The following is a 26999-nucleotide window of genomic DNA, read 5'->3' on the forward strand; positions in this document are numbered from 1 at the left end:
AAAACCGAATCAGGAGATTCTGCAGGGGGAGCTCTCATGGCCTTCTTGTCAAGAGCAAATCCAACAGAAAGAGGCACAGGGAAGCTTGCAGGTGGATACTACTTCAGCTACTACTTTACTATCCTTAGCAGGAGGAGGAAGGGCTTACTTCTCCCCTAGCAACAGTCCAGCCAATAAGAAGCCACTACACTTCAAACTCCTGGTTTACTCCAGTGGACTTTCGGTTTTCAACAGCCCTGCTAACTCCCACTTTCCTCTGTAAAAGAGTGTTCCTCTTTGCAGTGCGTCCTCACCTATGGTCTTGCCACCAGTTGCTTGTCCTGGGTTGCAATTCTCTGCTGTTCCCGAATAAACCCATCTTTTGCTGGTAAAATAACTGGCAGTTTTATTTCAAGGTTAACAAAGATCTTTTTTCAGATATCAACATGAATTTCTGCTCTCACCTCCTTGAGATCTTTGACCATTTGCTAAATGAATGAAAAGAGAAGTTAATAGCACTTTAAATATTCTCTATAACCTTGTTAATGTGTTGTCTGCTTGACCTAGCAATTATCTCATTATGTTGATGGATTTGCTAACTTCTTGTAATTCTGTCACTTTTTCAAACACATATAACATACGCATGCAGATATTTTATTCAGTGCACAGAGGTTAGAATCATGATACAATTCTTACCAATTGAAGTTTCAGGAAGGTTTTCCTTTTTTTCCCCAAGTCTCCTGGCCAATTTTCTCTTTTTCTTTTGTTTTATTAAAGTAATACTTTAACAGATTCTCATTGCAACTTGGTTTCACATTTATTTATTTTTAAATTTAAAAATATTTTACTTATTTGTCAGAGAGAGAGCGAGCGAGCACACACAAACGGGGAGTGCAGGCAGAAGGAGAAGCAGGGTCTCTTGCTGAGCAAGGAACCTGATCCCAGGACCCTGGGGTCATGACCTGAGCCGAAGGCAGATGCTTAACTGACTGAGTCACTCAGGCGTCCCTTGTTTTCACATTTAAATTTCTCCGAAGTTGTGCGGCATCTTTCATTTGTTGTGATTTTAAAAAAAATTGATTCACACTTTAATTGTAGTGTATTCACATTTTAGTATTACCTAAAAGAAGGGTAAATCTTAAAAATTGATGGCTTTTTAGATTTGACAAAATCCCATATTATTTCAAAGTTTTATTGTGATTTTGCTGCTTGCTCAGTTATGTTTTCTGTAGTATCTGATCTTGTACCTTGCTCTAGAACAGGATGTTCTCAGCGGCAAGTGATTTGTCCCTCAGGGTATGTATATTTGTCAATGTCTGGAGGCATTTTTGACTGTCACAGCTTGCCGCGGAAGGGCTGCTATTGGCATGTAGTGGATAGAGTCCAGGGATGTTCTTAGCATTGCCTGGCTAATTTTGATAGTCTTTTGTTTATTTACATTTTTTTTCCTTCAGTCACCTTTCATTTCTTTAAAAATTTCATAAAAAGTCATTTTATATTTTATATCTGATAATTCCAGTATCAGTTACTTTTTGTTTCTGTGACTCATTATGGTGTTTTGTTTCTGTGTGTGTGTAAGTATGTGTGTATAATATTTGACTGAACTTAATTTGGGGGAATCCTAATAGGTTTGTTTGAGAAAGCTACTCCAGCAGGGATTTGTGGTTGTTTCTGTTGGGCACACACCTCCGGATCTGGTAGAGAGCAATCCCATAATTACAAGTTCTCAGAATTCTTTTTTCAAATGTGTATTTATATTTTTATTAGTTGTTTCCACCTATAACCAGAATGTACAAACTGGTGCCTTTGCACAGATTGGAAGATTTTCAAAGGCATGGTTGGTTCAACCCCTCCAAGACCTAGTCTCCCATCCCTCATATTTCTGCTGTTGGTAGCTCTGGATTTGATCTTTGCTCATGCATTTGGTTTTAGTATTCACTTCCTTCCTGGCCACCTTTGGGGATTTCTCTTACATTCTTGCAAGCTCAACAATGCATTTAAAGGAAAGTTTGTTGTAATCTATGCACCCTCTGAGTGTGGTAGAAAAGCATTCTAAAGATATTCTTATCCACCATAACTCCAGAAGCAGATGGCCTCCCTCCAGCCTGCCTTTCCTGCCTTTCCTTGCATCACATCTAATGCTTGGGTGAGAAGTCACAAGTACATCAGGACTTCCAGGACATTGGAACTCCACCCCTCCTGGGGCATTAAGAGGGGAGGTACTCCAGGAACCTCAGGCTGTTTGCACTGTGAGGACCTGGAGACCAGCAAGTCCCACCTTACCCCCTTTCCAAGTGGAAACCTGGCAGGGATGGGTAATGAAATTAATGGGGCAGAAGCTTATGGCCCCCTCTTTTCCCTCCTGATGGAGTACCTAGCATATTTGACGCTCAGTGGGGATAATTTTAATACCCCCTCCTCTCTATGACAAATTATTTGCAGTAATAAATGTGAAATAAAACTATTTGTGATGTTGTGGGCATTTCATATTCTAGAATAGATCCAGATATTGTTCCAAATGCCTCCTCTTTTGCTTAAAATTTTTCTTTATTGAACTTCATGGGGGGTCAATGTCGTTCAGGGTGCTCCCTTCACATTTCCTTTTTTAAAATTTTTAAAAGATTTTATTTATTTATTTGACAGAGAGAGAGAGAGACAGCGAGAGAGGGAACACAAGCAGAGGGAGTGGGAGAGGGAGAAGCAGGCCCCCCGCTGAGCAGGGAGCCCAATGCGGGGCTTGATCCCAGGACCCTGGGATCATGACCTGAGCCAAAGGCAGACGCTTAGTGACTGAGCCACCCAGGTGCCCCTCCAATATGATTACAGTCCTTATAAGAAGAGAAGAAGAGACACGTGGGCAAGATGGCCCTGTGAGCATGGCAGTGTTGGAGAGACTGGGGGGATGCATCTACAAGTCACGGGACACTGAGAATTGCTGGACCTACCACGAGCTGAAAAAGTCAAGGAAGGATCCTTCCCCTGAACTTTCCAGGGCCCAGCCTGGTCTTGCTGACACTGGATTTTAGACTTCTGGCTTTCAGAACTGTGAGAGAATACATTTCTGTTGTTTTAAGCCCCCTGGTTTGTGGTACTTTGTTATGGTAGCCCTGGGAAACAAATACAAGGGTGGTCTGAAACTCGCTTTTCCCTCAAAGATGGGTCAAGCATGTTTTCCTGAGCCAATCAGTGGGTTCCTTTTCACGGGGCCCATTGGAGTCTGATGTTCACGATACCCTCCCACCTCTGCCCTGCCCGCTTTGTCACCAGCCTCCTGGGTCCCTCTGGTGTCTGCCCTTCCTCGGTGGTACTTGGAGAGATTTGTTAACTCAAATCGAAGCAACAGAAGTGGTCAGTGATGCTGGGCTACCAAATACACTTTGTGATTTAGCAGTTCCTGTAAGTTGATTATGCTTTTACCTACACCTACATACCCACTCAGCCGCAATTCTGACACCCAAAAAGCTCTCAAAAGGAAACATTTCTTCTTACCTCCTGTGATGGCAAACCTCACCTGAACTGAGGTGAGGACATTTGTGGCCCTTACATTATTCCATTTACTGTGAATATCGTGTTTTCACTGCATAAATATCAGTGTTTGTGTCAGTTGGCCAGGATCCCAAGAATGAAGTCACATAGACTGGAGACTTGAACAACAGAAATTTGTTTTTCATGGTTCTGGAGGCTGGAAGTCCAAGATCATTATGTGGGTAGGGTTGGTGTCTTTCTGAGACCTCTCTCCTGGCAGTGTGGACAACTGTCTTCTCTCTATGTCCTCACATGGTCGTTCCTCTGTGCACCCTAATCTCCCTTTAAAATAAGGATTGTGGGGAACCTGGGTAGCTCAGTCGGTGAAGCCTCTGCATTCAGCTCAGGTCGTGATCCTGGGGTCCTGGGATCAAGCCTGGTGTCAGGCTCCCTGCTCTGCGGGGAGTCTGTTTCTCCCTCTCCCCTGTCCCTTCACCCCGTTTGTGTTCTATCACTCACTCTCTCAAATAAATAAATAAATAAATAAAATCTCTAAAAATAAAATAAGATAAAATAAAATAAGGATTGGATTAAAGCCCACCCATATGACCTCATTTTACCTTAATGATCTTGTTAAACACCCCATCTCCAAGTACATCCATATTCTGAGGTCCTGGGGGGTAAGGACTTGAACACACCAATTTTGGGGAACACAATTCAGCTCACAGCAGTGTTTAATCACAGGTGCTGCCCCAGATCTGATGCAGGGAGCTCCTTGACACAGGACATGTAGATCTAAAGATCTAAAGAAGTCTGAGGTCTGGGGCACCTGTTTGGCCCCAGACTCTGTGGAAGGACCTCTATTACAAACAGATCCTGAGGGCATCTAGGGTGTGAAGTGGGTCATCTCTGACCGCTAGGGTCCAGATGAGGTAATCTGTTAGAAGTGACCTGGCCAGGGATGTGCTGTGAGCCACCCACACTCCTGAAATTTCCCATAGCTGGGGTGCTGCTCCACCCACAGCCCAGGCAGGAGTTTGTGGCTTTCTAGAGTACAGAATCTTCTGCTTGGCCACGCCCACTTCTGTCCCCTGCTCCTGGCCAGGGCAGCTGAGGGGCCCCTTGGACTCAGCCAGGCCCATAAGTGCTCACTGCCATTATCTCCCCCACCCTTCATGGGCCTGGAACTAGCATTAGCAGCCACCCAGGTGCCTCAATTTCCAGAGAAGAGCATCCTGTAGCCTCTCTACTCAGCCACCCTTCAACTTCTTCAAGATGAGCAGCTCCTTAAGAAGGCTACAGTTGATAAACCATCCTGTGTGTAGCTGGGGCCTTCACCTGGTCCCATCTTGGGAAGAACCACTAGCCGGAGATATCAGTAGCCAGGGGCCTGGGAGCTAGTCCTGGGCGACACTGGCAGAGGGATTTCAGCAATCCAAATCATAGTTCCCATAAAAGAAGTGGAGTCAAGAACCCAGACCACGCAGCATGCCAGAGGCTTCCAGATCACATCTGTCAGGTGCCCCAGACAGAGCCTGGCACACACAGGAATGGCAATGAGGGGATATGGAAAGGGCCCCTAAAATTTCCTCCAATGACAAGGTGGAAGGTGCTGGGAATCCTCTTCAGGCTCCTGCTCCCACCTCAGGGCCCCTCCTAGGAGAGCATCACACGACACTGGACACCTGGGCTGTTTCCGACACAGCCCACGGTGGGCCACCCAGGAGCCCTGTAGCGAGAGCAGAAAGAAATACCCAGCAGATCCTGCCCCTTGCTCTTGGCGCCCAGCCTGTTGGGGCTCAGGCCTCAGGGCGCCTGCTCTTCCCACAACTCCTGCCCCGAGGGTAACCTTTCCACAGCCTTCCCGAATGCGTCCCAGAGGCCCATGCCACCCACGTGCTCTGAGGGCCCCCTGTCCTCGCAGTGCACCCCCCTCCACAACCCATCATTAGGCACACAGTAAGCCCGCACGTCACACTGGTGGCCTGGGCGAAAGGGGGCGGGGCCTGCATGGCAGGTGCATTTGCTGTCACACTGGGTATTTCACTCTGCCTTAGGGGAGCTTCCTGAGGACTCCACACAGGCAGGAGGAATGTGAGGGTGCGTGCAGGCATCGCCCAGGTAGGAGGATAGGAGAGGCCGGCTCTAGTGCCCCAGGAGAACATGTGGGTCTGTGAAATGCAGTTTTTATTTAAAGAACAACAAAACCCTCAATCTGACCATTTTCTGCATTAGCCTATCGGGTGGGCAGCTGGTCTCCCCTCATCCCTCCATGCTGCTTTTCCATGTCCTGGGTCCTGTTCCTTTTCCTGGGGTCCCTGGGGTCTCTCTGAAGTCACAGGGTCGGCCAAGGGCTCACTGCTACGAAAGTGGATGAAGAATGTCCGGATTTCCTTTGGGTAGATGGTGACCTTGGTGCCTTGCAGGGGTGCCGAGTGAGAGCTGGAGCTGTCTAAGGGAGCAGAGATGGTCTGTCCTTAGAACCACCTGCTTCCCCAGGGCATTTCCACTCAGCATCCCTCTCATACACTGTACCCACCTAGACTCTATTGTGACTGTTTGATGAAGGTCCTTGAGTGCCCCTGTCCTGCCAGGACCCCACTGTCCCGGGCCCCTTGCATTTTGGCCCTCCCATGAGCATAATATATAGGTGGTCCTGGCCATACATGGCCTCATTTCCCATGGAGTGTAGCACTGAATGCCTAGAGCTTTTTCACTGAAGCCGTCTGGTGGGCCTGCTCTTTATATTATTGGGTTTCACTAAATTCAACCTTGAGAGGGAAACCTCTTCATCCATTCATCCACCCACTCACCTATCCATCCATCCATGATCCATTAGTCCATTGATCCATCCATCCTTCCTTTCAGTCATTCAAACACTCAACCTTCCAAAGACTCATCCATCCATCTATCCATCTATCATCCATCCATCTATCCATCCAGCATGCATGCATACATCCAACCATCATCCACCCACACACTGATCCATCCATCCACCACCAATTCATCCATCCATCATCCATTCATTCATCTATCAATACATCCTTCCTTTCATCCATTCACATAATCACATTTCCATATACCCATGTATCCATCCATCCATCCATCATCTTGCAGAAAGAAATAGACATCTACCCATCCATTTATCCATCATCCCTCTATCATTCGTCATCTATCTACCAATCCATCTATCCATCCATCATCCATCCATCTATCCATCAGCCATCACCTATTCATCATCCATCCATCCGCCCATCCATCAACCCATCCATCAATCCACCCATCCATCCATCCATCCATCTATCCATTCCCAAATGACACAGTGTCCAGCTATGTAGATGGCACTCTGCTGTGTGCAGTGCACAGAGGATGCATGGGAAAGAGGAAAGAGAGGGAGAGGAAACAAGGAGGAACCTGACCCAGCCCTGGGCTCCGCAGAAGCTTGAGTAGGGGTGGGCCAGAGGGAAGAGGACAAGGGTGATCCAGGCAGAGGGAACAGCGTGGGAAAGACTGGGAGGCATGAAGCTGCTGTGGTTCCCAGGAGCTGATGGTGGTGTGTGCAGTGTGAGGCACAGCACGGCAGATGTCAGAAGCCCCTGGGATATGCTTGCCAGTTCAGGACGGAACCAGGGGTGTGGTCTGCCGACACACACACAGGCATGCACACACACACTGACCTGTGGTAGATTCAGGACGATACAGAATCAGAGAAGCAAAGTGGCCTGCTCAAGGTCACACAGGCCGTAAGGGGCAGAGCTGGGATCTAAGCAAGTTCTGGCCAGCTTCTGAGTGAGACGGGGGGCATGCTGGGATTCCCGGCTTGGCCTGAACCAGGGGCTCCCAAACCTCTGCGGTGGGGACGATCCTGTGTCCTCCAGCTCCAGCGGTGCAGCGTGCTCACGTCCCAGGTCCCTGTGAGCGAGCGCTCCTCCACCGCCACCACGGACCCCAGCCCCTGCAGCACGACCTGAGGGACAGGGACAGGAGCACAGGGAGGGTGAGCTACCCCCGAGGCCCCATATCAGAGCAGAGTCAAAGCAGGAGCAGGGGCGGCACCCACACCCCCCGCACAACACACCTCCTCATGAATTCTTACAGCAAATCCCCAGAGGGAACTGTGTGCCCATTTTATAGATGAGGACACGGAGGCCGGCACCAGCATGCTTCCCCAGGTACTGTGCTGGATGAGCATACCCAGGGGGAGGCAGGCACAGGAGCTGCCTCCAACATCCAGACCCCTTCTCCCCGGGATGGCTCAGGGGGCGGCCCCAGGGGTGAGGCCAGGAGTAGTTATCCATCCGCTGTGCCAAGTAAGCAGGGACCCGGCCTCCTGTGCGGGCAGGGAGGCAGGTGGCCCGTTCTGGCCTGAAAAGGAAGGGCGGGCTGGCCGGGAGGTGGGACGGTTCTGGAGAAGCTTCTCTGCACCGACAGAAGGAGAAAGCACTTGAGGGCAAGACCCCTTCTGCTGCGGCCTTCCCCGCTCCTGCGGATCCACCTGCTTGCGAGGCCTGTGCCTGCTGGTGACCACAGGGGATGATCCGAAGAGAAACAGCCAGCGCGCTGATGAGGCCGGCTGCGGGACAAAGTGCCCCAGGGAGGGACCAGAAGGAGAAAAGGCAAGAAGCCAGGGAGAGGCGGGTGGGGTGCCCCGCGCCCCCACACAGCACCCAGGCCAGGGTGAGCAAGAGCGCCTGTAGGCATCTCTCTGCCGAGGTCTTTGCCAGAGGGGATGACCACACTGGAGTTTGCCTCCCTGCTGGGGCTCCAGGCCACGGCCAGGAAGGCCTGTTCCAGGGGCCTGAGGGCACTCACCTCCAGGTTCACACTCACTGGCTCAGACAGGACCGGATCCTCCCCCACCTCATACAGGTGGTGGAGCCTCAGCAGGACACGGCGGAGGTCCGCCTTGGCCTTCCCTCGATGGCCTTCAGGGACAGAAGGACCCCCATCAGGCCCAGTTGTCTAGTCTGGGCCCAGCACTCGACCCCTGCCCTTCACTTTGTACCCTCAGCCTCCCTGGGAGGCAGCTGACACCGTCCCTGCTTGATGAACAAGGAAACAAGGCTCAGAGAGGTACACTCACTTGCCCAAAGACACGCAGCTGGTGGGCACCAGAGGGAGGATTCCAGCCCAGGTCTGGCAGCCTCTGAGGCCTCCTGCCACACCCACAGGGGCGATGCTGAGGGCCCCTGCAAGTCTTGTCTCCCCTTGTCTGCTGCTGGGGTCCTCACTGGACCTGTCCTTAAACCGCCCAGTACTATGCCGGACCCCCCTTCCCTGCCCCCATATGCCGTGGTGTGGCCCGACACCCCAGGCCGATGCGCAGGGAGCAGAGGGACGTGTCTCTTACACAGAAGCTTCTACAGCCTCCGTGAAAGAGGAAGCACCTGCTGCATACGGCCTCCATCAGCCGGGGGCCCTGGGGGCCCCACTGACAAGGGCCATCTGCTGAGCCCCCTGGACGTGTGGCTCTGGGGAGAAGGAACGTGGCTGTGTCAGGCGGGGGAGTGTGGGGCTCCTGTTCCTGCCGCACATGGGGTTTGTAAAATCCCTTCTACCTGTCCTGGGGGGCAGGGTGGTTATGGATTCGAGCCCGAGGGTCAGGCAGGTCCTCTGTCTCCCGATGGGTGTGGGGGTGGAGGTGAGGCTGAGGACGAGCTGATGTCCAGGACGATGTACCTACTTCCTAAGGTGGCCCTGAGCTCGGGGAGAGCAGCGGGGGGGGAGGTCACACTCCGTCCCTGAGGCTCCCCTCACTGTGCCCCTGATTCACTGCTCTCCACGGAGGACAGACCTTCATTGAGTGGGTCTGGGGTTACCCCCAGGAGAGCCCCTTCCTCCTCCTAATTGGGACCCAGCTGTCTATAGGGGACCCAGTCTCTTGCATGTGACCTTGCACACAAGTGGGAAGGGAACGCTCTGACTTGTAGGGGAGGTTCCCGGCCCAGCATCTTCTGTGACAGTGGGGATTCCTGATGATGGGGTTCAGTGCTAGAAAGTCACTTGGCTGCAGGCATGAGCCATGGCCCCCAAGGTCCATTTTATCAGATAAAGGTGTTATCTGGCCTATTGCCTCTTCCTTTTCCTCCTTCCTAATTCTGCGCAGTCCTACTGAGCAGTCTTCGGTGCCTGCCAGGACCTGGGAGGGGCTCTGGGGACAAGACCCCGGTTGAGGGGCAGCCAGCCCTGCCTTTGAGCTGCTCCCAGTGGAAAGGGGAAGATAAGGTGCAGCTGGAGCTTTGGCAACAGGATGGGTCGGTTCATGGCAGGTGTCACCTCCACCAGGAAGCCCTCCATGATGCCCTGCTGGGGGCTTAATGTGAACACCAACATCACTGGCTGGTGACTTGGCTGCTTCCCCCTCTAGTCTGAGAGCTCTGTGAGTCCAGGGTCCTTGACTACCTTGGTCACTGCTGATTCCCCAGTGCCTGGCACAAGAGATATTTGTTCAGTGAATGAATGGAAGCTCTGGACAGTCAGGCTTCCTGGGTTCCGAGGACGAGTGGCACTGGCTGTTCGGGGCTCCAGGAGGAGTCCCTGAGGAGGCAGGACTGCACTGCAGGCTGAGGGTCTGGCAGAAGGTGGACGATGACTGGGGTTTGGTGGTGGGGTTAGCAGGGATCCATCAGAGAATGGGTGTGGACAGGTCCTGGGCTGGGGTCCATGCCCACCGTGTACCCTGCTTGCTGAGTGACCCTGGCCCCCCAGGGCCTCTCTGTGGGCCTGGGTCTCCCCACTGGGGAGAGAAGGGGATCAGGTGACCATGCGGAAGCAGGACAACACTGAGAGGAGCCCACTTTGTGTGGTGATGGGCGCGGGGCCAGGTTGACATGGGGAGGGAGCCGTGAGTCTGGTTCCCTTGGACACCTGCCCCACCTTTCTGGAGGTTCTGCAGGTGCTCTGTGTGGTTGGAGCTGTAGTTCCAGCCTGGGATGCTCAGGATCTGCAGGTGAAGACTTGGGGGCAGGGTCACGGCTTCTGGCTGCTGGGGGCCTGGGAGATTCTGGGCAGTCTCTGCAGGGCAGACACACAGAGCCAGGACGAGGATTGGGACCATGGTCCTCCTGCTGGCACCCGGAGCTCGGCACACTATGTGCCCCCGATCAGGTGACCCGGCTCCTGCCCACGTGAGCCCCACAGGGAGACAGCCTGAAGCACCTGCTGCTCCAAGTGCCTCAGGCATCCCCTTTCTTGCATTTGCCCACGGACATCCTTCCACCTGGATGCCTTTCCTCCCACATGCCCAGGGGCCTAGATCACAGAGTCTAAGAGCTGGAAGGACCCTGAATCTCTAGTCCAGCCATTTCAAAGTACAGATGGGGAGACTACCCCCCAGAGAGGTGGTGGGGTTTGTTCCAGATCACAGGGCAGGTTCATGCAGAGCCCTGATTTCAATTCAAGGTCTGAGATGCAAGCTCCTCCCTTGTTTTGTCATCCTTGGTCCCCCAGCTCAGAGGGCACCTCAGCCCCTCCTCCTCCCAGGAAATGCCCTTTCAACTCTGGGCTCCAGCTGGGGCACCACCTCCTCCCAGTCCCCCGGCCACAGTGATTGGTCCAGGCTCAGACCTCCAGCTCCTCTCGGCACCAATCAGAAACTTTCCCTGGGACCTCTGCCCCTGAGCATGGGAAGATTGAGCTCAGTCCTTCTGCAGGGGTAGTGTGGAGGGGGGCATGCACTACACAGGAGTTCACAGCCTCATCCCAGTAAGGAGGGTAAAGAAGGTTGCAGACAGAGAGAAGCACAGCTGAGAGTGTGAGGGAGAGGGATGGCTTCATGAAGGTTCCAGCCCCTGAGCGCCAATTGCACCCCTGCCCTTCCCGCAGTCATGTGCATTCACCTTGGGATAGGGTCTCCTGTTGGCTCAGCCAGTGCATGTTGAGTTTTTCCCACTTTCAACCAAGAGAGACCAGAGTGGGGCCGGTGGGAGATGCTGACCTAGCCACGGGCCCTCCTCCGACAGGGGCCATGGCCCTCTGTGCAAAGGGCTCCCAGCCTCCTGGAAGGAACCACTGAGTCATCCTGAAGCAGACCCCGACCTCCTGGCCCATCAGATTGGGAATCGGGAGCCTGAGACCCAGAGGTGGCCAGGCAGGCAGCTCTTGGCAGTCCTGCAGGGATGACCGAACACCTGCTCCCTGCAGGAACCCCAGCGGCCTTGCCCCCACCCTGCCTGCCCACGCCTCTCATCCAACTGCTCTGATTCCAGGAGCTTGTCTACACTCTGCCCAACCAGCTGCCCCTTCAGTGTCTCTGACTTCCAAACAAGAGAACCTCAACTGACACCCCTCCAAGTGGATCCTGCTCTCCTCCAGGCTCTTGGTCCCCAAAGCACAAGGCCCCAGGCTCTTTCCTCAGTACCTCTCCCTGTGTTCCCTGAAGCCTGGATGTGTATGAGCATGGCTCCCCAGTGGACAGCTCAGGAGAAATCCTTCGGGAGAGGCCTGGCCCTTTACCCATCCCTGGTGCGCAGCACACAGCAGGCACTCAATACGTTCTTCATACAAGAGTGAGCAACAGCCTGCCTGCTTCTAAAAACCTGGGAGGGCCCCGGCTCTAAAACTAAAGCAAGGAGAAATTATAACCACATTCTCTTCAAAACCTCAGCAAGTGAGTAGAACAGAAACACTTGAAGGATTAGTGAGACGGGTACCAAATTGTATCTAGCTGTTTCATTCTTTAAATGATGCTCCGAAGTACCATCTTTACACACGATCATTACCTATTGTTTCTCATGTTCAATTATTTTCATACAGACACAGACTGTGTAAGTCAATAGGGGTCTGAGTGGAGGCAATGCCTGAGCTTTGCAGATCACACCTGGATTCACCATCACCTGGTGACAGCATACTCAGAAGTCAAATGAAACAAGTCTTTAATGTTGATCTTCTAGGTATGAAGCCATATATGTCATATTAAAAAAGAAAAAGAGACATCAGAGAAGGAAATGAAAGATACTCAGGGAAAATGTAGAGGGTAGAATGGGTGTGAGTCTCAGAAAAGCTCTCACTACCTACATGAGCTTGAGTGAACCCTGGACCTCTTTGCCCGAGTTTGCCCACACCTTAAATGAGGACTTTGGGTCAGAGATCCCTGAGTTCCCTCTGCTCAAAGTTGTCCAGATCACTGGTGGCCCACACCCCTCCCCACGTCTGCCCCGGCCAGGTGGGCTCATTCTGGGGTGAAACCCCCTTACCATTCAGCTCTCTTAACACCACTACAGGTGCGTGCTGCAGCGCCAGCCCACTCCTCCGGCGCAGGCCCGTGGTGAGCGGCCGGGGTCCCAACAGGAACCAGAACACAGGCTGGACAACAGAGGTGTCGTTCAGTGTGAGGTCGTATTCCAGAGCCCAGTCAAAGTTGTTCCACAGCCGGCGATGGAGCATGACCTGCAGGGAAGAGCTGTCTGACAGGCCCCCGTCCCACCTGCTCGTGCCCCGGGGGGCCAGGAGGGCCCACTTCCTACCTCCACCTGCCCGTTCCCTTGGCTGGAGACGCCATGTGCCTGCTCAGACAGCAGCACCAGCCTGCTTCGGCCGTCCTCGATGAAGGCGGACTGAACCATGGGGTAGTAATTCTGTGGACACAAACATGGCCACACTGGCGGTCGTGGCAAAGGACCGGCAGACCTGCTGCTCGGGGTCCCCCTCTGGCCACCCCAGCCAGCCCCCCCCCCCCCCGCCACGGGCACAGCAGCAGCTCAGGGTGCAGCAGGGAGACTATGGTAGAGGCTCTGACGTTGGAGACCAACAGACTGTCATTCACATCCAACTCCACTGCTTCCTGACCATCTGAGCTGGGGACTTAGCCCACTCAAGCCTCAGTTTCCCCACCCATATAATGGGCCCAAAGACCCACTCTGCACATTCCTGCAGGAGTGATGAGGGGGTGTGTGGGGTCCAGCCTGATGTGGGTGCTGGGCCGAGGGCTGCTACAGAGAGAAAGGGACGAGTGTGGGCTGGTGGGGGTGGCAGCCACACCCTGCACGCTCTGAGCTCCTGGAACAAACACCCTGGCGGACCCACAGGGATTGTCAGGAGCCCCTGCACAGTGGGGAAGAGCGACCAAGTAGGGACGAAGGGACCAGAACTCACGAGCAGAGCAGGGAGGGGACACACCCCTCTGGGCCCCACAGGAGGAGCAAGAACTGATGTTTACCGGGGGCACAGGAGGCCCGCAGTGCGGGCTTCACCTGGATTGTTCCCGCTGACCCTCACAGCCCGGGGGGCCGAGGTCATTCCCTTGATCGGGTCAGCAGGGAGCCATAGGGGGCCGACCAGCTTGCCCAGGGTCACAGGGCTGGAGGCCTAGGGTGTGGGAGCTGATGTGTGGCTGGGGTACCGGGCTTCCCGCTCCGGCCGGCTGGAAAAGCGCCATCTGGGCTATCCTCGTGGGCACGGGTCCAGCCGGCACCCTAGGGCGTACCCGAGCGATGCTGTTGCTCGTGTGTTCCCGGAAGAGTCTCCGCTGCATCTGGTAGCCGTTACTGTCCGAGTAGAGGACCTGTCGGCTGTGGAGACTGGTGCTGGTCCTCAGGATGGCCTCGCAGTTCAGCTCCAAGGGGCCCACCCGGTACTCCTGCTCGATTCGACGGCAGAGCAGCTCCCCACCATGGCCGACTGGCACGTGGGCGAGCCGCGAGTAGATGGCATATGTGTGATTCCTGTCCCTCACCTTCCTGGAGCAGAAGTGGGAATTGGCGGGTCAGGCTCTGGGAGCTTTGTGGATGCCCCTCCCTTCTCCTTCCCCTTTCCTCCCATCTCCCCTCCATTTGCCCTCCCTCCTTTCCTTCCTTCCCTCCCTCCCTCCCCACATCTTCTTCTCTTCCTCCCTCCCTCCCTCCCTTCCTTTTTTCATGCCCCCTTCCCTCCTTTCCTCCTTCCTGCAGTCAGGCTGAGGGCAGGAAACCTTCCTGGACCGTATAATGGGAAGAGCCTGGTACCATGATAATCAGAACTGGGGTGCCCAGCCTGGATGGCTTCGATCTGTGCTGTCACCTGACTTCTTGTGTAAGTCATTATCCCTGGGTTCCTGTCCCAGCTCTGAACTTGGACACCCCCCACGAGGTACAGCACGTGCACTGGAGCCAGGATGCCCCCCACCAGGGCAATCACGCCTTCATCAAGTTCCCATCGAGAATGACCGTGTGCCAAGCAGCGGTCCAGGAGCAGGAATCAGGAACACACACGGACCCTGATTCGCTCGTACACGTGCCCACGTGCACCCAGGGAGCCCGAGCGCACCTGTAGAAGAACTGCCGGATCTCCGTCATGAGCTTTCCTGCCACAATCTGCATCCGCACGCTTTTCCATGGGCGCTTCGCAGTGTCGGTGGGGATAAACACAATGTTGTCAGATATAGGGCCATATCTCAAATTACCGTTGACACGGTACTCCATGAACTCCTGGGTCACACGCACTGTGCGGTTACTCTCTCTGCAGGGACAGGAAAGGGAAAACAGTATTCTCTTCATGCACGTGTGTCCTGAGCATTGTCCACGTCCTCTGGGAGCTGGCGAACAAGCCTTCTATGCAGACACCCACCTCCACCAAAGCGAAGAAAAGCGACTTCAGCAGAACCTCAGCGACAGTCACGAGGCCGCTCGGTGACACCCATGCACGTGGTTCAGATAAAGTCCATGAGACAACCCCTCCCCTGAGCCAAGTGGCCTTAGATCCTTCCATGTGCCGGGGGACCCCAAGCAGGAGGGCCACAGAGGCTGCATAACAGGCACCGGAGAGCATGAGCAGAGGGCATTAATGCTGCCCCAGAGGGAACGTCCCCCGGAGGTGATGCCTGGTCATCAGGCGGCCAGCAGCACCACCCCACACCTTTCCCAGGGACCCTGAGGAGCACTAGCAAGGACTTTGTCATGCAGACCCCCAGGTGTCCAGGTGTCAAGAGCCAGCACCTTCACGCACTTCGCTGCCTCCTCCTGATTCCCGAGGGCAGGGAATATGAACCCACTTTGCTAACGAGCCCCGCGAGGCTGGGGGCCCTGATCACTGGCACAGGATCACATGTCTGGGAAGAGCCCAAAGCAGGACTCAGGCTCTGTTCCAACAGCACGATCTGGGCTCATTCCATTCTGTTCAGATACTGGGGCTGGGACGGGGGATGGGGGAAGGGTGGGCAGGGACTCAGAGCCCTGTAGACACGTGGATGGTGTAGACATGAGTATGGATTGTACCTCTGTGTGTGGTCTAAGCAAAGGCACAGCCATGTATTGGGATCGGGGCATGGCGCTGCCAGGAGCAGAACATGAAGTGATATCCCTTCCACACCCAACTGGGGGATTTCTGTGCTATGGTGGTGGGCATGGACAGGAAAGCGGTGGGGAGTGGGCATCTGAGAAGGGCCCCTCTCGCCCTTCTGAAGAGGCCAGAAAAGATCCTGGTCGTTAGTCTGGCCCCAAGCCCTTTCCCTTCTGCCTGCAGGCTGCCCGCCCCCGCTTCCTTTCATCTGCTCCCCCAGGTGTCGTCAGCTAGAGACTGGAGTCAAACGTGCTCCATCTGTTGTGGGAATAACACTGAGCCTGAGGAGGGATGTGGCGCTCATGCCTGTGGCAGGCATTGTGGACGGACCTTGGACACACGATGCTCGGGGGAGGGAGCCAGTCCCACAGGGCTGCATCGAGTTTATCCCCTGGTATGAAATGTCCAATTTAGACAAATCCAGACAGACAGAGAAGGGTCAGAGGGGCCATGAATGTGGCAATGCTCACACGGGCTGTGAGTGTCCTAACACCACAGATGGGGACCATTTCCATGGCTGAGCTGCATGGTCAGTGAATTCTATCCATAATGCTGTTATATAAGAAAGAATCTTCCCTCCACCCACCCTCTGTGGGGTGGTCTTGGCACATGGTGGCCTCCCCCTTGGGCCTCTGCACAGGAGGCTCCTTCCATGGAACAGGTATCCCCTCGTCTGGGCCCATGAATTCTCTGGCCCTTCCAGTCCTCAGGCCTGGCTCCAGGTGCCTCCTGCCCACCAAGCCTCCTCTGAGCCCACTGCCCTCCATTTCCATAGCTTCTCTCTGTGACCAGGGGTCAGGCACTGGACTATCAGTTTACCCTGGAGGGGATTTCAGGGACCCATAAGGAACACCCAGTCCTCACTCCCTGAAAAGCAGCAGAGAGAGACGAGGGTAGCGGGGTGGTCGGCAGCCCACACACTGTACTGTAGACATGCCGGGTGGGTCATGGCTGAGGATGAGGCCTTCACGGGATGCACACATGGAAGGCGAGGTGGGGCTGGCTCAGCAAGGGCTGTCTAGCAAGGGGCATCGGGCCTGACTGGAGAAGCATCCCAATACCAGCCCGGGGACTCTGCTCTGACCAGGGAGGCTCAGAAGTTGCCTGGCCCTGCCCGGGTTCCACTGCTGTCCCCACTCTTCCCTCCCCACCCACGCTGGCTGCAGTCAGCCCCTTCTACCTGCCACAGTCTCTCTCAAGAGGATCTGCTGAACGATGAAGGACATGGCTCTGATGGAGCCCCTCTGTCGGGGACTTCCTAGTGCTGTGAGGCTCCAGAGTTATGCACAGCTGCCTTCGGGCTGAGCTCTAGGTGCCACTCACCTGGCACCCATGCTCCTCCCTCCCCCTTACTTTCTGCCAGCTGCTCCTCCCAGACTCCCTGTTCCTCCCCCCGCTCCCCATCCTGTTGGGAGGTCACATCAGGAAAAGCAAGTGGCTGTTCTGGCAGAGGCAGCAGGGGTGGAATGACAGCTATCTGGGATGTGGCCTGAGTATGGACAGGGCTGGCCCCAAAACACCTGGGAGGCTTTTTCCTGGGGGTCATCTGCTTTCTCTGCTGTCAACAATTAGTTACTGAATGAATGGATATGTAAATGGATATATGGATGGATGGATGGTTGGATGGGTGGATGGATAGAAAGGTAAACAGACATGGATAGATCAAATGGCAAGTGGATAGAAGAAGGTGTGTAGGCATGAATGAGTGGGTAAGTAGGTAGATATATGGATGGATGGGAGGGTAAGTGGATGGATGGATGGGTGAATGTGTGGTTAGGTATGTAAGCAGGTATATATACAGATGGATGGGAGGTGAGTGAATGGATGGGTGGATGGTTGAGTGAGTGAGTGGATGGATGGATGGTTGTGTGGTTGGATGAATATATAGATGACTGGGAGGACAGTGGATGGATGGAAGGATGAGTGGTTGGATGGATGGATGGGTGGATGGATGGATGGATGATGGATGGATGGATGGATGGATGGATGGATGGTTGGATAGATGGATGGGTGGATGGATGGGTGGATGGATGGATGGATGGATGGATGGATGGATGGATGATGGATGGATGGATGGATGGATGTGAGGGTGTGTGAGAGGGTACCTGATGGGCGGATGGGTGGTTTGGTGTGTGGATATAAAATGATGGTTATGGGGGTTAGTGGATGGATGTGTGGTTGGTTAGTTGAATAAATGGATGAACATGAAGGATAGTGGATGGTTGGATGGATGGATGGATGGCTGGATGGATGGATGGGAGGGCGAGGTGATGGATGGGTGGATGGATGGATGGATGGATGGATGAATGGATGGACGGATGGACAGACGGATGGATGGATGGGAGGATAAGGTGATGGACAGATGGGTGGATAGTTGGATAGATGGATAAATAAGAAGGTTAGTAGGTGGATGGATGGATGGATGGATTGATGGTTGGACGGATGGATGGTTGGATGGAAGGGTGGGGTGAGGTGTAGGATGGATGGGTGGATGGTTGGATGGATGGATAAACAAGGTTAGTGGGTGGATGGATGGATGGATGGATGGATTGGTGGTTGGATTGATGGATGGATGACAGACAAACAGATACATGGATAGGTGCAGGCTTGGACAGATCGAATGGTAAGTGGATATGTGTGTGGGTGTGAATGAGTGGGTAAGTAGGTGGATATATGGATGGATGGGAAGGTAAATGGATGGATGGAAGGGTGAGTGTGTTGTTAAGTATATGGGTGGGTGGATATATGGATGGATGGGAAGGTGAGTAAATGGATGGGTGGATGGTTGAGTGAGTGAGTGAGTGGATGGATGGATGTGCGGTTGGATAAATATATAGACGAGTGGGAGGATAATGGATGGATGGAAGGATTGGTGGTTGTATGGGTGGGTGGATGGAGGATGAATGGATGGGAGGGTGTATGAAATGGGTAGATGGGTGGGTGGATGGGTGGTTTGATGTGTGGTTATATGGGTGGTTGTGGGGGTTAGTAGGTGGATGGGTGGTCGGTTGGATAAATGGATGAACAAGAACGATAGTGGTTGGTTGGCTGATTTGATGGATGGATGGATGGATGGAGGGAGGGATGGATGGATGGATGGAAGGGTGAGTGGATGGTTGGGTAGATGATGGGTAAGTCGATGGATGGATGGATGAGCGGTTATTGGGTGGGTGGGTACATGGATGGTTATATGTTTCTTTAAATTTAAGATAGTGAATAAAGTGAATATTACATATTCTCCCTGAGTGGGTCTTCAACAACCACTTTGTGGATCAACAGCCCTGGAATGATAAGATTCATGAAGGGCTTTCTTATCCTGGTCTAAGTCTCACAATTGCAGAAATAAAAATGGTAACACAGGAAGGGCCTTAACCACCTTCTGGTGATTCCCCTAGCAAGTGAGGACACAGAGGCAGGTGGGGGAATGACATGCCCAGGTCCCAGTGCACGCCTCTGCCTCAGAGCCAGCAACGGCTGTACCTCACCTCTCCAAGATGCTGTGCATCAAGTTAGTGTCCCGGTCAAGGAACAAAGTGTAACAGTCATTCTCCACACGAATTAGGTGCCTGCCCCGTGGACCAGCATGTGTCTCTGTCTTGCGGCCAAAGTTGGAGGTTCTAGCCAGACTGGTACCCAATTGCTTGGTGTCTTCTTGGGTCCCCTGGGTGCGTGTGATGCTGTAGTGTCGATAACTGAGGCCTGGGATTGTGGTCAGCACATGCAAGTTGTAAGCTGGGTGCTTCTCCTTTGATTCCTGGACCTGCAAGGCCAGCAGAACAAAACAAAATGGTGGGTCTCAGTATCCTCAGTAACCTGTGACTTGCACACCTCCTGGGCAAGGTGCTCACTACTCACAGGCGGCAGGGTCTTTCCATCATTGGACTGTGCTGAGGTCCCTCCAGGCATCCTCCCTGCTCAACAGGATCCTGCCCCAGCCCCATCTCCCTCCCTGGCCTCCCCCACTCCTCAGACTCCAGCATCAGCAACTGCCCTCCCTTCTCAGCACCCCTGCTCTTTCCTGCCTCTGAGCCACTGCCCATGTTGTTCCCTATCCCTGGAGGGCCTTCTCTCCAAAGGGGCACTCTTATTTCACAACCTCCAATTTCCCCAAGGGGGCATATTCCTGTTCACCCACCTGGCCTTCCCCAACCCTCTGTCACATGAACTGGGAGGGATGGAGGAGGACCCTGGGCACACTCAGCCGAGCCTCTCACTCTCTTGGGGAAGCATGCAGCATCCGAGGCCCCGTGGGAACCTTGGGGGCCCTATTAGCAACCCCAGAATGGCTGCACACACCGTCCCACCCAGGCTCTGCGGGACATACAGCAGACACCTTGTCCCTGCCCCCATCACCTCCATTGGTCACATTAACATGCTCTTACTTGGTTTCCTGCCTGTCACCCAGGGCGAGAATATGAGTTCCCTGCAGGCAGGGACTTCATGGGCTTGGTTATTAAGGAAGTCTGGCACCCAGGGCAGGGCCTGACACACAGCAGGTCTCCAAAATATTTGTTGAGTGCATTTACTCTGAGTGGTGTTGCGTGTGGGTGAAGAAGGGGATGCCAGGGGTTGGGTCTGCTGAAACCAACACCGTCCCGTCTCCCTGCCCAGGTCGATGAACTCCTCCTCCTTCTGCATCAACCAAGGCCTGCTACCCTGGCTCCCCGGGTCATCACTCCAGACCACACATGTCCTTTAAAGTTCTGACCTCCCCTCCCCATGGTGGCACTGCTGTCCAGGGGACCAGCACAAAGCCCTGGATGGACCAGATTGCACCTTCAGGAGTGTTTGCTGAGTGGCTGATGTCAGCACCTCCTGCACCTCCGCAGGGAAACACTGGCACTGGGGGACAGGCAGGGTCCCTGGAGCCCCCCTGCTGGCTGCAGCCAGTGGAAGGAAATGAAGACAGATCACACACATGCTGGTATCTGGGTGTGTGGACACAGGCAGCTGGGCCAGCCTGGAACATCAGCGCCTCCACGAAGCACCCCTCTGAAGACTCCTGAGGGCCTTTCCACAGAAAGTGGTCGTTTACATGAGAATATCAATATGCCCCATGGCAGGGGCGTGAGGAGAAGCCTCCAACCAGGGCAGACCACCCAGGAGATCCTCCAGGGGGGAGAGAGTGGCAGGACTTCTGATGCTCATAGGCCAGTGTCAGTCTCCTGGTGGGTCCCACAGACCCTACTGGATAAGGGTCCCCATGGGGATATCCTCCAAGTGGGCCCCCATGGTCACATGTTCGCGTGAACTGCTCCCATTTCTGGAAGTGCCCTCCCGGAACAGATGTCAGCAACAGCGAGTGTGCCCCGTGCATGCTGTCATGACAGCCATACCTGTGCAGCCACTGGCCGGCCGGACTCATCTGTGACGTTGACCCTGGAGAAGCCCACAGTCAGGGTAACAAGTGTGGTGACCGTCCAGGCCAGGGGGTTGTAGACCACGGCAACGTGTCCCCCAGCTCCTGGGTCTGCACACAGAGAACCGGCGTTACCTGCTGCCATTGGACTCACCCAGCACACCTGGGGGCCCCTGGCTACATGGGAAAATGAGGCAGGAGACACAGCCCCCCAGAGCTGCCAGGGCAGCTGAGTATAGGGACCAGTGGGCTAGTGCGCTCCTATACCCAGCGGGCCCCATACTCTGCTCAGAGCTCTGTGTCCAGTCCCCAGGCAGGGGAGGATGAAGGGATCACTCCGTGTCCCTCTGGACAGTGAGGGTCCCTGTGTTCCTGACACATCATTCCCTGACAGCCCCACTGGACGGACGAGGGAACTGAGGCCCGGAGAAGGACAGTCACCTGCCCAAACTGACCCGCCACTAAGGTGTGGCTACCAAGTTTTGAGTGCTTGGCATTGGGAAGGACTGGAGAATTCTCAGAAGGCTGGAGGGTCCAGTCCAATCGCCTAGCCCAGCGTTTGAGCCCCAGTGAGGGTTTGGGTTCATGTCTGTTCTATCCTTTACCCCCAGTAAGGTAAACTCTGGCCATGTCTGATGATTCCTGGACCCCTGAACACATCACACACTTTCCAGCCCCCTGCCCCTGCCCAGGCTGTTCACTGTGGCTGGGACACCTTTCCTGACCTCCACCCGTTCACTGCTCGGGCAAGCCTCCCTGGTGAGGTCATGGGAATGGATGGCACCATCTGGCAGGGAAATCAGACCCTGGTTCCAGCTCTGCTGCAGCTGTCTCTCCTAGCCAACCCCAGGGTCTGTGGGCTGGGACTGTGTGCTGCGTGCGTGGTCCCCAGGGGCCTTCCCCAGTCTGAAGGTCAGATGGCATTGCACACAGACACAGAGGGGAGGGAAGAGCAGGCCAGGTGAGCAGGGAGGTCAGAAGTGAGGGGTGCACCATGACAGAGCGCAGGCTGAGATGGGAGCTGGGGAAGGGGCAGCTGGCCTTGTGCTCATGACATCAGGCCCAGGGAGGGAGGCCGATGTGTCCCGGTGCTCCTAGGACTTTCTGGTTCACAATTCCTCAGCATGAAGCTGGCATGATCAGTTACTCCATACGTGTGATCCCTTCGCTGTCAAAGGGTCGGACATCAGCACCCAAGCTAAGCTTAGGAGGGAGTTGGGGAATCTGGGCTGGGCTCAGGTCCCCGAGGACACCTGCATCTTCTACAATACTGAGCACAGTCCCTGGGTTCAATCCCTGCTCTGTTCCTTCCTAGCTGGGTGACCCTGGGCATGTCCACAACCTCTCTGTTTCTGGTGTGTCCTCAGCTACACAGTGAGGATAATAGCACCCCCTGGCTTACAGACTCTCCACCCACTGCAGTAAACACGGCGGGCTGAGCTCTGAGCAAATGCGGTACTGAGTTGGCTCACATGGTAACCTCCCCATCTTCTCATCACAGAGAGGACATGGAGGCTCCCAACAGTCAAGGCACATGCCAAGCTCAGACCAAGCGTCCATGGTGCACAGGGGATGTGGTTGCAGAGTCTGAGGCTTGGGTTGTTCAGGTCCTCTCTGAGACCCACAGGCTCTCTGCTCAGAAAGGTTCAGCCCTCCTCCCACACCTGCAGGGACATCCCATAGGGACCTCGCTTACCTGTGAAGGCAGGGGTCCTATCCTGGACGATGGAGGCCATCAGTTCATGCACACCCTGCATCCCTGACCTCAGATTCTTCACGTACATGTCTCTCACCTTGGGGGTCTCAGTCCCAGTGATGGCATGGTGGTGCTGCACCTGCATCCCGACCAGAGTGGGGAAACACCGGATCAGGCCTGCATCTGCAAACCACCTCCAAGGGGCTGGCTCTCCTTCCTTCTCACCAGCTGCTAGTGGAGCAGGTGAGGGTCCCTAGCACATTCCAGAACAGGAAATTGAGGCTCAGAGGGACTGATGACCTTGCGGAACCCCGCTGAGTCCCCTAACTTGGGCTGAAAACAGACATCTGCAAGGGACCCGCCCCAGCTTCACCTCCATTGTGCAGCGTTCCTGTGAGTGCCACTGGGATTCTCCAGGCACGCTCCATTCTCTGTACCAAAATGGGGGTGGGATGAGCTTCTTCCCCACAGGGAAACTGAGGCCCCAGCAGCTGAAGCCACGTGTCCCACTCACTCCAGTGGACTCTAAAATCCATTTCACCCCCAACACAGTGACACATTCTGCCGTCAATGCCCTTCCGGTGAGTGTGCCAAGGCCATGGCCAGCATGGCGCTTTTCTGGCTGGGTGATGACAAGTTACAGGATTTCTGGGGTCTCAGGTTTCCCATCTGTTCAGTGGGGCACGAGTGGAGACAGAAAATTGGGAGCAACTTGCTACGGGGCAGCCACCGTGCCGAGCAGGTTATGTACATTCTCACATTCAGTAGCCCCACTATCCGGGGGTGGGCATGAGCGTCTCACTGTACAGGGAGGGAATTAGAGCCCAGAGAGGGAAGTCCCGAGCCTGAGGCCACACAGCAGAGGCGGACTGGGTCCACACAGGACTGTAGACACCAATGCTTCTCCACTTTGCCCTTTGCCCTCTGGGTAAATTTGGCTCTAAAGCCTACTGAAGCCACCAGCTGAAGGTTGTCAGACCATGGTTCTAGCGTTGGCCCCGTGTCCACATGCACCTGCCATGTGACCACAGGCCACCTGCGCGTTCTGTTTGGAAAGTGGACCTCTAGTGACCCGGGGCTGGGGAAGCGCACTGCACAGCAGGTTTCCAACCTGATCGTGTTGCTGAGAGGTGTGCCATTACCTCGGAGACTGCCCAGCGGAGCTGCTGGAGCTGTTTCAGGGCCCAGTCCAGGTCCAGGTGCTGGTGGGGGGCCGGCCACATGGAGCGTGTGAACATGGACTCCCCGGCGTACAACAGAGCGCTGGCTTGCCTTGCCAGCCTCTTGAGCCTGCTGCGGGACGTGTAGAAGCCGGTCCAGGCCTGAAATGGACCTACAGAGAAGGGCTGGCAGTTGGCGTGAGTCTCCCTGGCCTGGGGGCTTCCTGAGCCCAAGTCCCTGTAGAACCGGGGAAGCTGGGGCCTGGGGTCTGGCTCTGCCTGGGTCACCTATGGGGGCAGCCATACATTCCTACTCTGGCCAGACCAGGAGTGGCCCGGGGATCCCAGAGAGGGGCTGGGGTAGGTGTGAGGATCAGGCTGGGATGGACCAGGACTGGGTTGGGGGACCAGAGAGCCCAGGGTGGACCTGGGAAACCTGGAACCGCCTGTGAGCCCAGGGCCTGGGAGACCTCGGGGAGGGGAGGGGGGGTGGGAGTCAAGTAGGCAGCACCCAGCTGGCACAGGCCCTGAGTGCTGGCAGAGGCCTCTGTATGCGACTCAGGAGCAGTGGGGAGTCCGGGACGAGCCTGCAACCAGTGGGGTTCCACTGGCAGCGCAGGGAGGTGGGACGGGGGAGAGCTGAGGGATCCCGCAGCTGCTGTGCCGACCCACACACATGATGACTCCTGACCAAGGCTCCTCGGGAGGATGGGGGCTGGGTGCCTCCCGGGGAGGGGGGGGTGGCTGGGTCTCACAAGGTGGTTGACTGTTCCTACTGCTCTTGCCTCCACACAGGCTGAGCAGTGTCTCCATTCCCTGACCGTCCCCCACACGACCTGAGCATACCAGGAAGGGTAGCCCCCCAGCCCCGGGAAAGGAGACCATGTAGTCCTCAGCTCCTGCAGCAGGCTGAGTGTCCTGGTCAGGCAGGGGCACTCCGCAGCCTAAGCTCTAAGTCCCCAGTGACTCAGAGCAGGGACCAGGGCTCACCGCACCTGTCCAGGCTCCCAAGAAACATTGTCTTGTTGCAGGGCTGCACCAAGCCGAGCCCATTCAGAACACCCTGCAGGACCTTGCCCTGTCTCCTCCCTCTTTGGTGTAGCCCCACCTATTTCAGCATAACCCCACCCACATCCACTTATCCATCTCTACCTGGGCTGTAACCACGCCCACACAGATGAGTCTTTGACCGTCACCTGTAACCCCACCCACATCCACGTATCCATCTCTACCTGGGCTGTAACCACGCCCACACAGATGAGTCTTTGACCGTCACCTGTAACCCCACCCACATCAATTTTCCCCTCCCCCCGGACTATAACCAAGCTCATAGCCTTGTTGCCCTCCCACATGAAGGCAGCCAAGGCCTCCTGGATGTGGAAATAGGAAGCTACAGAGCCATTCTGTGAGTGTTCCGTCAATCCTAGGATGTCTAGTGGGACAGAGTACGGGGGGCAGTGGGGGGCATGGCCAATCTCGGCCCCAGTGACCCTCACAATCTCCTCAGAGGGCAGAGCAGACACTAGGTGGGTGCCCTCCGTGGTACCAGAGCTGCCCCCCAACCTGCATGGGCTCATACCTGAGGAATAGGGCAGGAAGTCTTGGTGATCGCGGACGTGCCAGGTGACATTGGCAGCGTGCAAGGCACCGAAGTATTCGGCCAGCGTGGCGTACTCCACAGTGATGCCGAGCTTGGATGTACTACTGTTGATGAAGTCCAGCAGATGGTCCATGTTTTCGAACTGCAGCGAAGCGTTGAAGAACTGTTTGTCACAGCCCTGCAGGCCAGGACACAGTGCAAAGCCTTGGAATTCCGGGGCAGAGCCCAGCCCAGGTAGAGCCCAGCCCATCCCTCAACACCCCCTTCAGGGGCCCTCCGCTCTTCCTGGCAGAAGCCCCAACCAGCTCCCAGAGGGCATTTTTTGCACCTTCCTTCATCTCTCCCTCCCTCCCTCCCTCCCTCCCTCTCTCTTTCCTCCCTCCCTCCCTCCCTTCCTTCCTTCTTTCCTTCCTTCCTTCCTTCCTCCCTGTTTACTTTTTTCGTTTTAAAATCTTGTTTTAATCATGCTGTACATTACATCTCCAGCACATATTTCTTATATAAATGGAAGTTGGTACTTTTGACCACTTTCGCCCAGAGTCTCCTCCCTCACCCCCTAAATCCGGGGACTACAAAACTCATCTCTTTTCTCTATGCTTGAGGATTTTATTTATTTTTTTAATATTTTATTTATTTGAGAGAGAGCATGAGATAGAGCATGAGATGGGGGAAGGTCAGAGGGAGAAGCAGGCTCCCCACTGAGCAGGTGGCCCCGATGCAGGACTCGATCCCGGGACTCCAGGATCATGACCTGAGCCGAAGGCAGTCACTTAACCAACCGAGCCACCCGGCGCCCTATGCTTGATTTTAGAACCACATTAAATGAGATCGTGCAGTACTGGAATTCTCTGTCTGACATATTTCTCTCCGTTGGAGAGACCAACAGAATTACTATTCATCAATATCATTAATTATAATAGTATGATAATCATGAATAACAGGGATAACAGCCATCACCCACAATGACAGACCTTCTGTACACCTTCCCACGGGCAGTCAAGAGGTAAGAGGACCCGCTAGGGGGCGCCCTGCCGGGGTCTGAGCGCAAACCCGCATCCCCATCCTAACTGCCCTGCTACGTGGCTGTGCAGCGTTGGGAGGATCCCAGGACCTCTCTGGTTTTCAGTTCCCTCATTCTCAAAATGGGATCCCAGCACTGCCTGCGTCCCAGGCCCATGGGGCAGATTAAGTGGATGAGACAAATACAGCACACAGAGGGCGCCAGGTGCCCTGGAGCTGCTCAGGGAAGGCGAGCTCTGCCCGCGAGGGTGGGGAGGAGGGGGACGTCCCGTGTCTGACGCTGTCACGGGGCATGCCTCCTGTCAGTCTCAGATCAAGCCTCTGAGGCAGGGCCTGTCATGATGCCCGCTTTAGAGATGAGGAAGCCGAGACCAGAGGGGCTAAGGCACACAGCGACGGAGCAGGGGCCGGGATCCCCGTCCCGGCCTCACACCCCAACACAGAGCTAGGAGAGGAGGAGGGTGGAGC

General features: G+C 54.9%; 1 protein-coding gene across 1 annotated transcript in view; it reads right to left on the reverse strand.

Annotated features, from left to right (window-relative positions):
• Positions 1-5630: 5630 nt before the first annotated feature.
• Positions 5631-26999, reverse strand: part of MAN2B2 (mannosidase alpha class 2B member 2) — a 33133-nt gene continuing 11764 nt past the window's right edge. Inside the window, 15 exon segments of the mRNA XM_035726224.1 lie at positions 5631-5896; positions 7291-7411; positions 8257-8369; positions 10321-10458; positions 12639-12831; positions 12909-13019; positions 13868-14120; positions 14686-14877; positions 19182-19456; positions 21033-21228; positions 21714-21755; positions 21901-21908; positions 22780-22890; positions 23894-24084; positions 25491-25689. Coding sequence (XP_035582117.1) covers positions 5676-5896; positions 7291-7411; positions 8257-8369; positions 10321-10458; positions 12639-12831; positions 12909-13019; positions 13868-14120; positions 14686-14877; positions 19182-19456; positions 21033-21228; positions 21714-21755; positions 21901-21908; positions 22780-22890; positions 23894-24084; positions 25491-25689 — 2364 coding nt within the window. The 3' untranslated portion in view covers positions 5631-5675.

Source organism: Zalophus californianus, chromosome 2 (assembly GCF_009762305.2).
Source record: "Zalophus californianus isolate mZalCal1 chromosome 2, mZalCal1.pri.v2, whole genome shotgun sequence".
NCBI lineage: Eukaryota > Metazoa > Chordata > Mammalia > Carnivora > Otariidae > Zalophus > Zalophus californianus.